Source organism: Protomyctophum parallelum (genome assembly GCF_964188405.1).
Source record: "Protomyctophum parallelum genome assembly, chromosome: 19".
Lineage (NCBI taxonomy): Eukaryota > Metazoa > Chordata > Actinopteri > Myctophiformes > Myctophidae > Protomyctophum > Protomyctophum parallelum.
In genome coordinates this window covers 36281711-36294590 of record NC_139717.1, presented here as the reverse complement: position 1 = coordinate 36294590, position 12880 = coordinate 36281711, and the positions used below count along the sequence as shown (strand labels likewise).

The following is a 12880-nucleotide window of genomic DNA, read 5'->3' as shown; positions in this document are numbered from 1 at the left end:
GATATCGTGCACCCAAAATAGAGCTGATCTACAGTACAAGCTCACAATGCGTTGCAGAGCTGCTATTTTCGGTGTGTGACACACAGGTGTGCAGTGCAGCTAAGTATAAATCACAGTTATGGGACTTTCTTTTGGGAGGTTAGATTTGTTTCACTTTATCAAAGGGGATTTGGTATATGACAATTAAATGATCATACAGTCTACATTCTACAATACTAGTTACAGAAGTTGTATAGCACATTTCAACAGAAGGGAAGCATTTAAGACATTAGTTTGAATACAATAAAAAGTAAAAAATAAGGACAAATAAAATAAACATTTTCGGTGCAAAATAAATTATAGGCCTGTATAAAAAAATGCAAAATGTAGCAGACCTGTAGCTTGTTCCAGATACTGTACGTGGTGCATAAAAACTGAAAGCTGGCATCTCCTGAGGACAGAAAGCACACCTGTCCCAGATGGCCTGAGAGGTCTGGATTGTTCATGGTGTAGCACAAGATCAGCAGATGGTACTTTATCTCTATAATTGACCACCATATGAGAAGATATCGAATGTCTTACAACCACTCAGCAATACAGTACAACACAACATAACGTAATGTCCTTACATGAAAGCAGTGCAACAGATTCAATTTCGATTAGCCTCGATTATCCCCAGAGCTCTCTCAATGCACTCGCCCCATTGGCACGCGCCTTCCTGCGCTGCACACACGTACGTACATTCACGATTAAGCACCTGTGCCTCTGAGAGTAATGTCGCTCTCATCACATCTGGTGTCGAGGGAGTCGTTTTGGGCTTGTTGCCAAGGCAACCTGGCGCTGCGCTGTTCAGACACACCCACACCTCCCATCTGCCTCAGTGCATCCATCTCTCATCTGCCCTCCTCCCTCTGGCTCCTTCATTCAGACTCTCTCTCTCGTCTTCCACTCTCCTTCATGTTCTTCACCACATCCCTATAGGAGGTCTTCTGTACGTCCTCTGACACTCATTCGCTCTTCAAATGTTCATCTGCACTTTGTCTTTGCTCTTCTTCCACTAACCAGAGCTGGTTCAGGACTTTCAGTCCTGGCTCACAGAGCTGAAGGCGGAGCTAAAAGAATGTTCTAGCCAATCAGGGGATGTTGCCATTCTTGGAGCCAAGTTGCACAGGCTGAAGGTACTGTTTATTTTTTATCTGTCGGTCAGCATACCAACTTTTTTCCTTCATAATTTAATGGTCAGATGTGTGAAAAGTATGAATCAATATGTTAGCCTCCCTACACCTACACTAGATCATTAAAAAAACATCTTAATATAATCACGTTAACAATTTAAAGGTAAAACCTAGCTTTCAAGTGTTCTCTCCCCCCCCCCCCCCGGTATCGACAGGTGTCGGTGGAGCGAGTGTTGGAGGGTGAGCACCGCCTGTCAAAGGTGCGTGAGGAGGCTGACAGCCTCCTGCTCCACCTACCCAAGGCTGGGGCTGGGCAGGTCCAGGACCAGCTCTCCTCCTGCCAGAGGGACTGGAGAAGTTACCAGGAGAGGTGCTCACAGAGCCAGCGAGCACTGGAGGAGAGCATCGACCTTCTGAAAGGGTGAGTGAGTCAGGGCGTGCATGCGTGCGCACATGCGTGTACACGCATATACTGTACTCTTATACTGAATAATTCCAAGTGTTAGTGTTACTGTTTGAGTTCCAGGATGCATGTGTAGTATAAATGTTGAATGTTATGTCTGTCAATCACCTCTCCTCTCCAGGTTTGATGAAAGTGTGGATGGTATAAGAGGCTGGCTGCAACAGGTGGACGTCGACCTGAAGAAGGAGCCTGTTCTTGGGGTAGAGAGTCCACAAGGAGTTCCTGACAGCACTGATGAACTGGAACGAATAGAGAATCTCCACAAGGAGCTGTTATCAAGAAGGTTTGTCTGCGTGAGCATGTGTCTGTGTTTCCGTACGTGCACACATTGTGCATGTGCTTTCATGTGTGCATTGTTTTATTTACACTGTGTTATAGTATGCTTCTACACACTGGAGGCAATGATCAAATGCCATAATGTACATCTCATTATTGAATGATGTCAATGATATTTGCACACAGCATTGTCACAGTAAAATGATCCATGTGTAACAAATCTCAGATTATGAATTATTATCATTGAAATTGGGGAAGGTTATGTTAATACAATAATATAACTAGTACATCTGAAGTAGAGATGACTACCTAATCTTCCATTGAGAAAGTTAGAGAGACCTGGGTTAAATCACGGGTAGGACAAAGTTATGGATTGTGGCTTTAAAGGTATATTCAGTGATTTCACTGAAATCACTGAATTCGTTTTTGGCTGTGGGACCCAGCCTTTCGTCCAATCAGGATAGGGAGTCAAAAACGAAACCTAAGGTTTTTTGACCCCCAGGGGTTAACTGGGGACAGGGAGGAACTCCTTATATGGCCAGCACACTCTATAGTAGGGAGGATTATCACAACAAAACAAAAAAATAAGTGATATTTGAATTAAGTGAAATCACTGAATATACCTTTAACACTGAGCATGATATTGTGCGCTTTTTGGGGACATTTTCAATGATCTTGTATGACCAGTCCAGTGCGTGTCTTGTTGCCAGGAGCTCGGTGGAGCGACTCTGCCAGGAGGCCCAGTCTCTGTCTGAAGCAGGCCGGGGGTCAGGTGGCGAGGTGAGGGTGACTGGCCAACTCCAGATGGAGCACCAGGCCCTGCTGAAGGCAGCCAGGGAGAGGCTGCGCGGCTGCCAGGAGAGCCAGGCCTTCGGGGAGACGCTGCAGGGCGTGTGGGCCTGGCTGGAGGAGATCCAGGAGAGGCTGGGGACAGTGGACAGCACCATGGGGACAAAGGAGCAGTTGGAGCAGAGGCTGGAGGCGGTACAGGTAAGAAAGGGAATTGCAGTAAGTGCAGGGAAGGAACAATGTCGGATCACTTGAGTTGTCACTTACAATCCATGTACAGGAATTTGTCTTCTTGGACACATGCAGGCGACTAGATGACTTATAGATGTTCACTATACTGTACATAGCGGCAACGTAATTTATCAATCAAACAGCACCTCACATACAATGCCAAGTTATAACTATTAAGAATCAATATAATAATCCTCCACATGTTTTTCCATATGGACACTATGCGGGCAACAAGGATCAAAGCAGGTCACGCACAGCCAATTAAAGGCAGGCTCTGAACTTCAAAGGAGGCAATTAAAGATCAAAGAAAAAATAAATTAAAGTTTGCACACTTCAATGACTTTATTTTGGAACCATCTGAGCGAATAGGATGATGCCAAAATAAAGTCATTGAAGAAACACTATGCACAGTAGGCATACACAGAAAGATTACACATTACAACTACATTAGCATACAATCATGCTTACATTGTCTCACACACACATAACTTCAATTGTCATTTGCTCTGAGAGCATATGCAGTCCTTTTTTAATTTGTACTTTGTGGAATAAACACAAGGGGGGGCTATTTGCCTGAGAAACCATTCCATCCTCAGTTGAGAGTTACTGTACATGTACAGCAAGGGAACAGTGGAACACTATAATTGTCACACTGACCTCCTTTCCGCCTCGGCAGGACATCCTGCTGCTGAAAGGTGAGGGGGAGGTGAAGCTGAACATGGCAGTGGGTAAGGGTGAGTTGGCGCTGCGCTGCTACGGCGAGGAGGGACAGGAAGCCATCCGCTCGCAGCTACGGGAAGTGGCGGACGCGTGGACCACACTGCTGGTGACCGCCATGAGCTGCCACAGGTGCTGTATAGCGACCCCTTCCACCTTGACCCATCACTTAGCAGTTGTTTTCCTAGTGTCTCAGACAATGAGGAATTTTTTGGTAATATATTTGACAGTTTTTTTCTCATTTTTACTTAGCATAATATCCTCATTATAGGCTTGACACTATACAGTAATTTTTTTGGACCATAATAGATGAGGAAGGGTAACGCACAGAAACTGCCTTTTAACAGACTACTGTTATTATTGTGGGATTAAAAGTCATTGATGATTGATTGATTACTGTGAACTACTAGGCTTTTTCATTTGGCAAACAACAGGCCCAATCTACCAGTGTTCATTTCTGTGTGGTTAATAGTTGGTTAATAGTACCATCATAAACAAAGTATGTATACTGTAAGAGTCAGACTTACCCAGTGTTACTGTACCTTGTGAGCCAGAAGGTACTCTCCTGGCGGAAAGATCATTTTTGTCATGTCATGGGCCATGGCCAATCAATTACTATTAGGTTAACTACATAATGAGACACATTTGTCTCTTTTTGTAACCCTGATTGATCTTCTGATTCTGCTGTGTGTGTGTGTGTGTGTGTGTGTGTGTGTGTGTGTGTGTGTGTGTGTGTGTGTGTGTGTGTGTGTGTGTGTGTGTGTGTGTGTGTGCGTGCGACTGTGTGTGACTGTGTGTGTGGTGGGTCGGTGCCTGGGCGGGTGGGTGTGTGTGCATGCTTGTATGTGTTTAATTGAGTGATTATGGCCCCTTGTGGTACAATAAATTGATCTCATTACGGACTAAATAGTGGATGATAGCGAATGAATGGGGTGTGTTTGAGTTCTAAGAGGGACGGGTTAATGGGAGTAAAAAGGGTAGCAGACAACGTGGATATGTGTGTGTGTGTGTTTCTGGGCAAAGACGGGGGGTATTAACGTTATTGATGTGTGCAGGGGTAACAGATGGTGCTGTGTTTGTGTGTGTGTGTGTGTGTGTGTGTGTGTGTGTGTGTGTGTGTGTGTGTGTGTGTGTGTGTGTGTGTGTGTGTGTGTGTGTGTGTGTGTGTGTGTGTGTGTGTGTGTGTGTGTGTGTGTGTGTGTGCGCGCGCGCATGTGCGAGCACGCGTGAGTCATACACAAGCACATGTGCTTGTGTATGAGATCATCCCTTGAAAGGGAGTTAGCCATTATCACACACAATATGTGTAATATATCCTGTATTTAAACTACACTAATGTACATTTATTACCATGTACATGTTAACACAATAATGTTTATTTTCTTTTTGACCCCCCAGATGTTATGTACCTGGCCTAGGGGGTGCCACGATACACAACAAAAAACAGGGGAGACGCAGTTGACCAAATAAATAGAATTTATTAACTAAACAAAAATAGTAAATTAAGGAACAAAATCATGATTGAACAGATGAAGTGTGGAGATCAGTAGTCAGTGGTGTAGTGCGTGTATGCATGAATGAGATGTATGTGTGTGCATGTTGTATGGATTAACATAAATGTTGAGAAGTGTGCATGGTGGAGTGCAGGAGGCAAATGAAAGGAACAGATCTGGGGAAGGACTGGGGAAGCAGGCATTTATAGGGCGTCGACACCCGGGCCCAGGTGCGAGCCACTTAGGCTGATCACCATGTCTAGCTCTGCTCCCCAATCCTATTGGATACAAAGAACAGAGGTTACTATAGGGCAAACAGTAAACACAACATACCTAAACCAGACAACCTAAGAGTAATATACATATAACACAATATAGGGAACCGTCACACCCCCCCCCATAAAGACGGGGTCCCAAAGGGAACACCGGCACCCACTACTTGAATTAGCTTTAAATATATCCAATACTAACATTAGCATTAAGAGTGCTCCTACCATGGCCACCCCCCTTATTAACAGTCTCCACCCCAGCAACTGATATCGTGAAGCATTTAAGAGATGAAATGTCAAAAACAAAGATGAACCACAGAGAAGACCCATAATAACATTAGTCCTCAAAGACCGGAATGGCCTCAATGTAAAACTCAAGAATGGCCTGTCTACCTGTGGGGCTGCCAGAATAAAACAGTTTGTTTCTTACGTTTCTTTCGCTTCCTACCACGTTTAGGTGTAGAAATCCTGTCATTTTGATCAGAGATCTGCTTTACCACAGTGTGTGGACCAGATACATCTGTCTGAAAGGTGGCCGCTTCCCTCGTTACCAGGGGAACGGACTTCACCATTGCTGGTGGCTGAAGCCCCGCCCACACCTGAGCACCAACCAGGTCGTTACCCAGGATCACAGTCACTCCTGGAATCGGCAGTGCTGGGCGCACGGCAAGCTTTACTTCTCCCTGAAAAAGTTCACATTTAAGCACCACTTTATGCAAGGGAACCATCAAAACATTCATGTCCATGCCCCGAACAGGCACCTTTTCACCCGTGTCAGAAACATGGTTTAACGGAAGAACACCAGTTTGAATAAAGGAATTAAAAGCCCCCGTATCCCTTAGAACAGTTACAGGTACTTCTTTTCCCCCTTGCACCAAAGACACAGACCCCTGCCTGATAAATGGATGGTAAGATCTCAGTGCTGCAAACTCTGTATCCTTATTTGGACCGAAATTAGGTGAAACACAAATGGACACCGGATTAACTGGAGCGGCAACGCCAGCCCCTTTTGGTTGCGAATGACCTGCGCTCAAAGATTCAGTCCTGGGGTTTAACCTGAAACACTCAGATTTCCAGTGGCCACGCCTATGACAGTAATTGCAAACCTTGTCTTCCTCATGCATATTACCGTTGGTGTCATTTTCAACAGGACGAGGTTTATCATAACGGCCATGAGACTCGCCACCGCCAGGCATAAACTCTCCACGGTCACGGTGTGTCAGGACATAATCATCAGCCAGTGCTGCCGCAGCCGATGCGTTGCGCGCCTTCTGCTCACTGATATACGTCGCCACTCGAGCAGGAACAGAATTCTTAAACTGCTCCAAAATCATCAAATCACATAGCTCATCAAAATCAGTTACCTCCGCGGAGTTGCACCAGCGGGTAAAACTAGTCGTCAAATCACGTGCAAATTCCAAATGACTCTGCTTGTCATGTTTCTTCCAAAACCTGAAGCGCTGTCGATATGCCTCAGGGACACACTCGTACGACTTTAGCACCGCAGCCTTAACAAGACCATAATTCTGGCTGTCAGCGACAGTCATAGCTGAAAAAACCTCTTGCGCCCTGCCTGTCAAGACACAATGTAACATCAATGTGCGCGCCGAGTCAGGCCATCTACGCACATCGGCCACCCGCTCAAACATGGCAAAAAATGCCTCCGGATCACGTTCAGAAAACTTGGGCACCAGACGTAGATTTCCACTGATATCAAAACCCCCTGCGGACTCGGCAGGTCCTGTAGTAGATACTTGTGCAGCAACTGAAATCTTACCATCCCTTATCAGGTCCAGCCTGTTCTGCTCTACTTGCCATTTAATTCTTTCAATTGAATGTTGCGCCTGTTCATCCTCATGTTTCATTTTTTCAATAGTATATTGCGCCTCAGCGGCGTCAGCCATTATTTTAGCCTGCAATATCATCAACTCTTTCTGTTGTTCAAAAGTGAAACCTGTCCCTGACATCACTACCGTAGGCACCGCCGATGCGGCGTTTAACGGAGGAACCACCTTCTCTGGCTCTGCAAACTCCTTCTCTTCAAACAAATGGTGCCTCAACACCCCTTGAACGGACTCCTTTGTCTTCTTGTCGTTTGAATCAAGTTTAATTCTATAATGATCTGCTATTTTAATTAGTTGGTCTTTGGTGCATTGCATTAACAGCTCTTCAGAAGGACAAGCCACAAATGTCTCTAGGGTAACCATCCTGGCTATGTGCGCTCAGAAAGTCCCCCAGCTGGTTAAAACACAAAAAAAAAAATTACAAGTGCCCCTCTAGACTATATAATCCCAAGCTAAACTCCACCCGTCTTCATGCCGGTTTGCGGAAGGTATTTATGCACTGAAGGCCACCGCAAAGGCCTAGCTGATACCGAAAGGCAGGGAGGGCAACCAGAAACTGGCGACCCGCATGCACCTCTCAGCTGTGCCCCCGAGACGACCGTGCGTACGCACAGCCGCTACAGCCGCACCTTGCACATAAACCACCCCCCGGCCTAGACCCAGCGAGCTACTTTCTATACCCAGAAGCTAAACGCACCTACCAGAGACACTCGTAACCATACAAAAGACAAAACCAGCAAGGCAAACTTAGTTTGTTGTTTTTTAACTTTAGCAGCACAAATTCCAGGAAAAAAAACCTCCCCACTAGCACAAACTTAATCAACTGCAAAATACCCAAATGTCAAATTCCAATAATCAAACAAATCAACTGCATCTCCCAAAGTCCGAGTACACAAGCGTGTACGCTGAAGTAAACATCGCTTTGTACTCACCGGACTGTAGTTTCGACCACATGGACAAGGAAACCCCCGGAATGGTTCCCAAATGATTTCACTCAATTCACAAAACCACGGTGCAGACGAGCCATTAATCAAGGCTAATTGACTACCGCAGCGCAGAACAAAAGCAGAGAACAAAGGCAGAAGGGCGAGTCACTTGACTCTCCAAACTTACTGCACCACTATTCAAAATTCAAGCGGACCGAGCCCCCATTTTGTTATGTACCTGGCCTAGGGGGTGCCACGATACACAACAAAAAACAGGGGAGACGCAGTTGACCAAATAAATAGAATTTATTAACTAAACAAAAATAGTAAATTAAGGAACAAAATCATGATTGAACAGATGAAGTGTGGAGATCAGTAGTCAGTGGTGTAGTGCGTGTATGCATGAATGAGATGTATGTGTGTGCATGTTGTATGGATTAACATAAATGTTGAGAAGTGTGCATGGTGGAGTGCAGGAGGCAAATGAAAGGAACAGATCTGGGGAAGGACTGGGGAAGCAGGCATTTATAGGGCGTCGACACCCGGGCCCAGGTGCGAGCCACTTAGGCTGATCACCATGTCTAGCTCTGCTCCCCAATCCTATTGGATACAAAGAACAGAGGTTACTATAGGGCAAACAGTAAACACAACATACCTAAACCAGACAACCTAAGAGTAATATACATATAACACAATATAGGGAACCGTCACAGGTTACCGTGCTATCTGCACTGTACTATTTGCTCAGTATTGTCTGTGTATACATGCAGTATTTCCCATGTGAGTGACAGCCGTAGACTCATGCTAACGTCCGTTCTCTTCGACTCCAGTCGACTAGAATGGACTGTGTCTCAGTGGGGGGGATACCTGGACAGCGCAGCCGCGATACGATGCTGGATGGAGGCTGTGGAGGCGGAGGTGTGTGCCCCCCTCACGCCCCAGCCAGGGCCCAGGGAGAAAGCCGCTCAGCTGGACAGACTCAGAGCCCTACTGGCTGACCTGGAGGACCACCAGATGGCGCTGTCCAGCCTGGAGGAAAAGGCCAGGGAGCTCTTCAAGAAGACTGGCGATGCTAGCTTTAACCATGGTGCCCGCACCCAGCTGCAGGCACAGTTTGATGACCTTACAACTCTGGTGGAGGTATGGGGGGTGCTTCACACAATCTCATATAAATGTCCCAAGATAATTATGAGGGTTTTGTGGAATCTAATCCACATTCTTAATTCATTGTTAATGACAATGACCCTTGTGTCCCTTCTGGGCATGTCATATAATAAGCGAAAATACAGACAAACATCCATCAAAAATTTACTTTGCTAAAATAGCCGATCTACAAATATGGTGCTCTGTGGAATTATCCACCTTGCGACCACCTTGCGACCACAAAGCAAACTAAAAACGTACCTATTTTCACTAGCTTTCAGCTAGATTGTGAAATGTGTTGTTATTTTTATTTTAAATAACTCATTTTTGTATTTTAATCATTATATAATTATCTTTTTTGTATAATTATTGATTTTTGTTTTGTCTTATATGTATTGTATTTAATTTAAGCACATTGAGTCCTCGCTTGTCGTGTGAAATGTGCTTTACAAATAAACTTGACTTGACAAGCTGAGCTCAATGTGTCACAATGCAAGCTCATCAATCATCTGCTATTTTCGTCTTATTTTAATATTATATAACCTAATAGTCACTACTTGTGTCTATTGTTTAGGAGAGAGTTCGTCTTAATTTAATATTATATAACCTAATAGTCACTACTTGTGTCTATTGTTTAGGAGAGAGTTCGTCTTAATTTAATATTATATAACCTAATAGTCACTACTTGTGTCTATTGTTTAGGAGAGAGTTCGTCTTATTTTAATATTATATAACCTAATAGTCACTACTTGTGTCTATTGTTTAGGAGAGAGTTCGTCTTAATTTAATATTATATAACCTAATAGTCACTACTTGTGTCTATTGTTTAGGAGAGAGTTCGTCTTATTTTAATATTATATAACCTAATAGTCACTACTTGTGTCTATTGTTTAGGAGAGAGTTCGTCTTATTTTAATATTATATAACCTAATAGTCACTACTTGTGTCTATTGTTTAGGAGAGAGTTTGTCTTAATTTAATATTATATAACCTAATAGTCACTACTTGTGTCTATTGTTTAGGAGAGAGTTCGCCGGGCGCAGGCTGTGGTGTTGGAACACCAGGAGTACCTGGAGGCCGTCAGGGAGCTCACTGATTGGCTAATGTCAGCAGGGGAGGAGCTACAGCATTGGTCTGATACCTCCGGAGACTCCGCCTCCATCAAAAAGATACTGTCTGACGTGAGGGTAAGGATTGATTGATTGATTGAAGTATTTATTAACAGTATGCAGAATAGGTAAATTTCAAGCACAACTCAATACAAAAACTATTAACCCATTTTGGGCGGGAACCCCTTTTGGTGTTAGCATCATGTTATGCTTTAGCTGTTGAAAAATAGCAGATCTACAAGCTCATAGCGCCACCGAGTGGCGCGCTACGAGCTTGTAGGTCTGCTATTTTTGAAAAATCGAAGAACGACTGACATAGAAATATAGCTTTTTCAGAAAACTGTCAGGATGTAGAGACATTTTTAGAATCAGGTCAACAGGATGCAGAGAATCAACCAAATTAACCCTAGCGTCTCTATTCTGACGTGAACATTCTGCCAAAATAGTACATTCTACACCAGAAGGTCACAGATCCCTGTGAGCTTGTGAGATTTGGTATAGAGGGAAATACTTGCAGACCTAGCATAGAGCCCTTGGGTCAAGTGCACACTATAGGGTTTAAGTGGTTAACAGTGGCTTCAGGAGTGCAGCCCTGGTACTCAGCAGAGGGAATTATGTATTGTTCTGGCACCAAAACTGTCCTTGATACTAATGAGACCATTCCTGACCTCAAACACCAAGTAACATGGATGTATGTAATGCAGTATAGTAGTTACAATTACACAGTGTGAAAAATGGTGATATTTTTGTTCTTAGGAATTTTATTAAATTCCTGAGAGAAAAAAAAGGCGAGTCCCAGTCCATTGTTTAGGTAAAACTACTGCTCAATAACTGACACAATAGAAAGGCTAGTTACTGTAGAACAGTGGTGTGTTTTAGAATGAGCTCAAGAAAGAAAGAAGGAAAGGTCTGTCTAGTTTTTTCAGTGTTCTAAATGTTAATAAAATAATTTCCAACCCTTATTACCTTATTATGTGAGAATGTCATGAGTTTAGAATAAAATGTAATTCTACCTTGATACAGCTTTGAGACTTATTGTTGAAGAACAATGTTGATGCTGCTGAACTGGTTCCTATACTGTATACAGTAGTATATCAAAGCATCATGTTTCTCAGTCTATAATATGATACCCATGAACTTGGAAGTCATGCTTCTGCTTGCTCAGTAATTAGGGAGCTGAGAAAATGTGTGAGAAACTATAGATTTGCATGTAAATTTCACACATGGGTCCCAATCATCACATGATAAATATGTGTGTGTGCGTGCTGAGCTGCAGCGTGCAGCATATCAGCAGAAGCAGAAACATAAGTGGTTGTTTATATGAGGTAATTACTGCCGTTCCGTTTTGTGCGTATACAATCCTTTGATAGTATAAAATGAGTAAAGGTGTAATTTTACACTGTATCCATTTGTAATTCTGAGAGTGTACAAGTAAATTATAACCAAATGGATCCGCTTACAATTGTGACCAAATTGACCCTTATGGGCCAAATGTCCCAGTTGACCCTTATAGGTCCATTTGGTTACATTTGTTCACTCAGAGATTTTGCCTGTGTGGTCTCAAGCTTAAATATTGTATTTTCTCCTATTCATACAATCTGAAGTGAAGAGTGTCTTCATCAAGTTGCTGCTTCCACCCATGGCTTATTCGGCATATCAAACACCTCAAGTATTTATATATTCACACGTCGTTTTGTCTCTCACTGTTCTTCGAACGAGAGAGACATAGAGCGTAAGCGAGAGGATGAACCATGAGGGAAAAGGATGTATATGTCGACGGCGATTGGGGAAAATTGTATCGCGAAACAAACAACAACAGAAGAAAAAGAAAATTGTGCGAGGGAGAGAGCGAGAGAGACACATAGAGAAGTGGAGTGTGTACTGTAGACCCTTATGTAGCCAGCTTTAAATAGAATCGATGCTATATCTGGAGGTTGCTGTGGTTTCCGTAGACACTGTTTCCGTAGCAACTTTCTGTCCTCTTCCCCCTACCCTCCCATCCATCCATCCTGCATTCATCCTTCAGGAACGCGTGGAGTGCCGACTGCTGGAGGGCCGCGAGCGTCTCAGCCGGGTGCGGCGGAGTGCGGCGTGCACGGCGGAACGCACGGCCGCGGGAGGCTGCGAGGCCATGGATCGTCAGCTGGGGGCGCTGGCCCAGGCTCTGGAGCAGTGGGAAGGGGCCGCCCTCCGGGCCAGGGACGGCCTGGAGGGCGCCCTGGCCACGGCCACAGCCTCCGAAGAGGAGTACGGGCGGCTGACCGCCAGGCTGGAGGAGGAGCTTAAGGAGCTGGACGGGCGGCTGAGGGAGTGGAGCCAGGGGCTGGGTCGGGCGGAGGGGTGGAGCAACGGGGAGGAGGCCGTGGAGGGCTGGCTGCTGGCTAAGGTACTTGTATGGATGCACTTGTGTGGTACTCCTAAGCCCAATTAATACTTAGTCGTGCGACGGTGTTTCTTTGCCGAGAA

At 44.6% G+C, this 12880-nt stretch overlaps 1 protein-coding gene across 1 annotated transcript in view; it reads left to right on the top strand.

Moving 5' to 3' along the window:
* syne1a (spectrin repeat containing, nuclear envelope 1a) overlaps nucleotides 1–12880 on the top strand; it is a gene marked incomplete at its 5' end in the record, with an annotated part of 181085 nt that overhangs the window by 49023 nt on the left and 119182 nt on the right. Inside the window, 8 exons of the mRNA XM_083790017.1 lie at nucleotides 1045–1157; nucleotides 1370–1575; nucleotides 1739–1900; nucleotides 2604–2883; nucleotides 3590–3762; nucleotides 8993–9302; nucleotides 10328–10492; nucleotides 12441–12800. Coding sequence (XP_083646143.1) covers nucleotides 1045–1157; nucleotides 1370–1575; nucleotides 1739–1900; nucleotides 2604–2883; nucleotides 3590–3762; nucleotides 8993–9302; nucleotides 10328–10492; nucleotides 12441–12800 — 1769 coding nt within the window. The remainder of the gene's footprint in view (nucleotides 1–1044; nucleotides 1158–1369; nucleotides 1576–1738; nucleotides 1901–2603; nucleotides 2884–3589; nucleotides 3763–8992; nucleotides 9303–10327; nucleotides 10493–12440; nucleotides 12801–12880) is intronic.